The sequence below is a fragment of the Rhagoletis zephyria genome, unplaced genomic scaffold (assembly GCF_001687245.7).
Source record: "Rhagoletis zephyria isolate East Lansing unplaced genomic scaffold, Rhagoletis_zephyria_1.1 Rzeph_scaffold_13492, whole genome shotgun sequence".
Taxonomy (NCBI): Eukaryota; Metazoa; Arthropoda; class Insecta; order Diptera; family Tephritidae; genus Rhagoletis; species Rhagoletis zephyria.
This window is the reverse complement of record NW_016170563.1, coordinates 3,222-5,413: the sequence shown is the minus strand read 5'-3', so window position 1 is coordinate 5,413 and position 2,192 is coordinate 3,222. Positions and strand designations below refer to the sequence as shown.

The 2,192-nt window shown below is 38.2% G+C and overlaps 1 protein-coding gene across 1 annotated transcript; it reads right to left on the bottom strand.

Moving 5' to 3' along the window:
* Positions 1-477: 477 nt before the first annotated feature.
* Positions 478-1,804, bottom strand: Cyp4c3 (Cytochrome P450 4c3; the record flags this gene model as incomplete). The annotated part of the gene is made up of 2 exons (XM_017634456.1): positions 478-1,174; positions 1,242-1,804. Coding segments are annotated over 2 exons (904 nt in total), but the record flags the coding sequence as incomplete, so codon positions are not given.
* Positions 1,805-2,192: the final 388 nt, after the last annotated feature.

Here is a 2,192-nt window from a genome sequence, read left to right as displayed (position 1 = left end):
TACAACTAAACAGAGTTTGGACGAATAAGCTGCGCATGAACTTTATACGTATTCAAGTTTTTGGACAGAGTGAAAAAATGATGAATTTGGAACGAACTTACACCGTCTCCTGTCCAAAATTGTTTCCTAGAAAAAAATATGACACTGAATGTGACCAAAGGGCTAAAATCGATTTGTCTACTAATCAAATTGAAAATACATGTCGTTATTTGAATATAGAAATGCCCTACCTCGCATCGCAAAAACGCGAATGTCTTCGAACAAGGACTAACTCCATCTGTTCAACGATTAAAGTACAAAAAATAACTTAATCCAGTTGTACCCTTTTGGATACGTTTCTAAATCAATAGCCGACAAATTTCTTTGTTACATAATATATTCTCTTATGTTCGTGTTTACATATATATGTACATATGTTTGTGTTGTATTAAATTGTATTGTATGTACATATGATTGAAAATTAAATATCTTAGTTCCTAAATCTTTATTTACATCAATGGATTTTACGCTTTAAATCATACAACTTTATATTTGGTACAAAGGGCTTACACGCTACATATATGTATGTATTACAATTTAAAAAAAAAATTTTCCGAAAGCGTTTTACTACACAAAATGTACCCGGATCGACTCCTCCCTACCTTTCATTCAAACTTAAGTTAAACTAAAATCCCGTTGCTCGGGAGGCAATTTTTGCGTTTGAGAATTTAAAATAAATTCATCGGGGCTTAAGGTAATTCCTAAAGCTACTTACAAATACATAAAACAATACTTAAATCGTATTTAATGCTATGCTTTTGTATACGCAAAATTCGCTTGATCTGCTTTCCTTTTCATGGACGCTTCGTTATTTTCACGCGTAGGCCATCCTTCGGTCTCAAAATCAACTCACCCAACAGAGTAAGATCTTCGCGACGATCGATGGATTCGATTTTATATTTCCTCAATATCGTTGACAATACCGCTTTCTCTTCGAGTATGGCGAATTTCTGACCTATACAATTACGCGGACCAGCGCTGAAAGGTATATAGGCGAAGGGATGGCGGCCAGCACAATTCTCAGGCAGAAAATTATCTGGATTGAATTGTTCTGGCTTGGGAAATACTTTGGGATTGCGATGCAGCATGTAGGTCACAATGATTGCCGTAGTGCCAGCGGGAACCAAGTAGTTACCTAGCAGAAAACAACGAAAAATGAAGCAAGCACTTATGTACATATATACATATTTGAGTCAACTTACCAATTTTCACATCCTCGCCAATGGAGCGCGCCATCATTGGCACACTGGGGAACAAGCGTAGCGCATCTTTGATACAGCACTCCAAATAACGCATATCCATTAGATTCTGCATGGTAGCTGGTGTCTCTTTATCATCGCCGAAAATGGCATGCAGCTCTTCCACCACACGTTCCTGATATTCAGGATAAGAGCCGAGCAGGAATAGTGTCCATGATATAGCCGCCGATGTGGTGTCGTGTCCTTCAAACATGAATGTGTCGACTTCTTCGCGTATATCCTCATTCGACAGCACAGTACCATCTTTCGAAGCATTAATAAGTAGATCTAAGAAAGCGAGACGCTTCTTCTTGCCTAAATCATCATAAGCGTCGGATGAGTTGGCGACATTATTGTTGAGTATATTCTCTGCTAGTTCAGCTTTGCGTTCGCGTATCACACGATTCGAGAAACCATGCAATGTCTTAATATAGCTGTCGTGGCGTTTGTACTCCTCGGTGAAACGGAAAATGGAGTCGAATTGTAGCCACAATTTTGATTGACGACTTTGTACAATGGAACCAATGCTAGAAAGGATAATGTGAGAAAGTGATAGAGATACAAATGAATCGAGTGCGGTAGAAAAACAATAAAAAACGCTTTAAAAAATTGTTTTTAGCAAAAAAGAGGATACAGCATATTCAAATGAGTCTTAAATATTCCTTTAATACTTTTTAAAGTGTGTTGCTATTTGTTGTTGTATCTTTCTGTGCGTGTGCACTTGCACTTATACGAGTACGAGTACGAGTATACGCGTATACGTATTGCCGCAGGATTGAATGTGTGTGGGCGTTTGCCACTGTTATCATGCCTAAATGCGGAAAACTTCATTTACCAGTTGAGTTCGTTTGGTGTTGCCGCCAAAGTGACATCTTAATCTCGCATATTTTTCACATGAGCGCACAACACCCAACA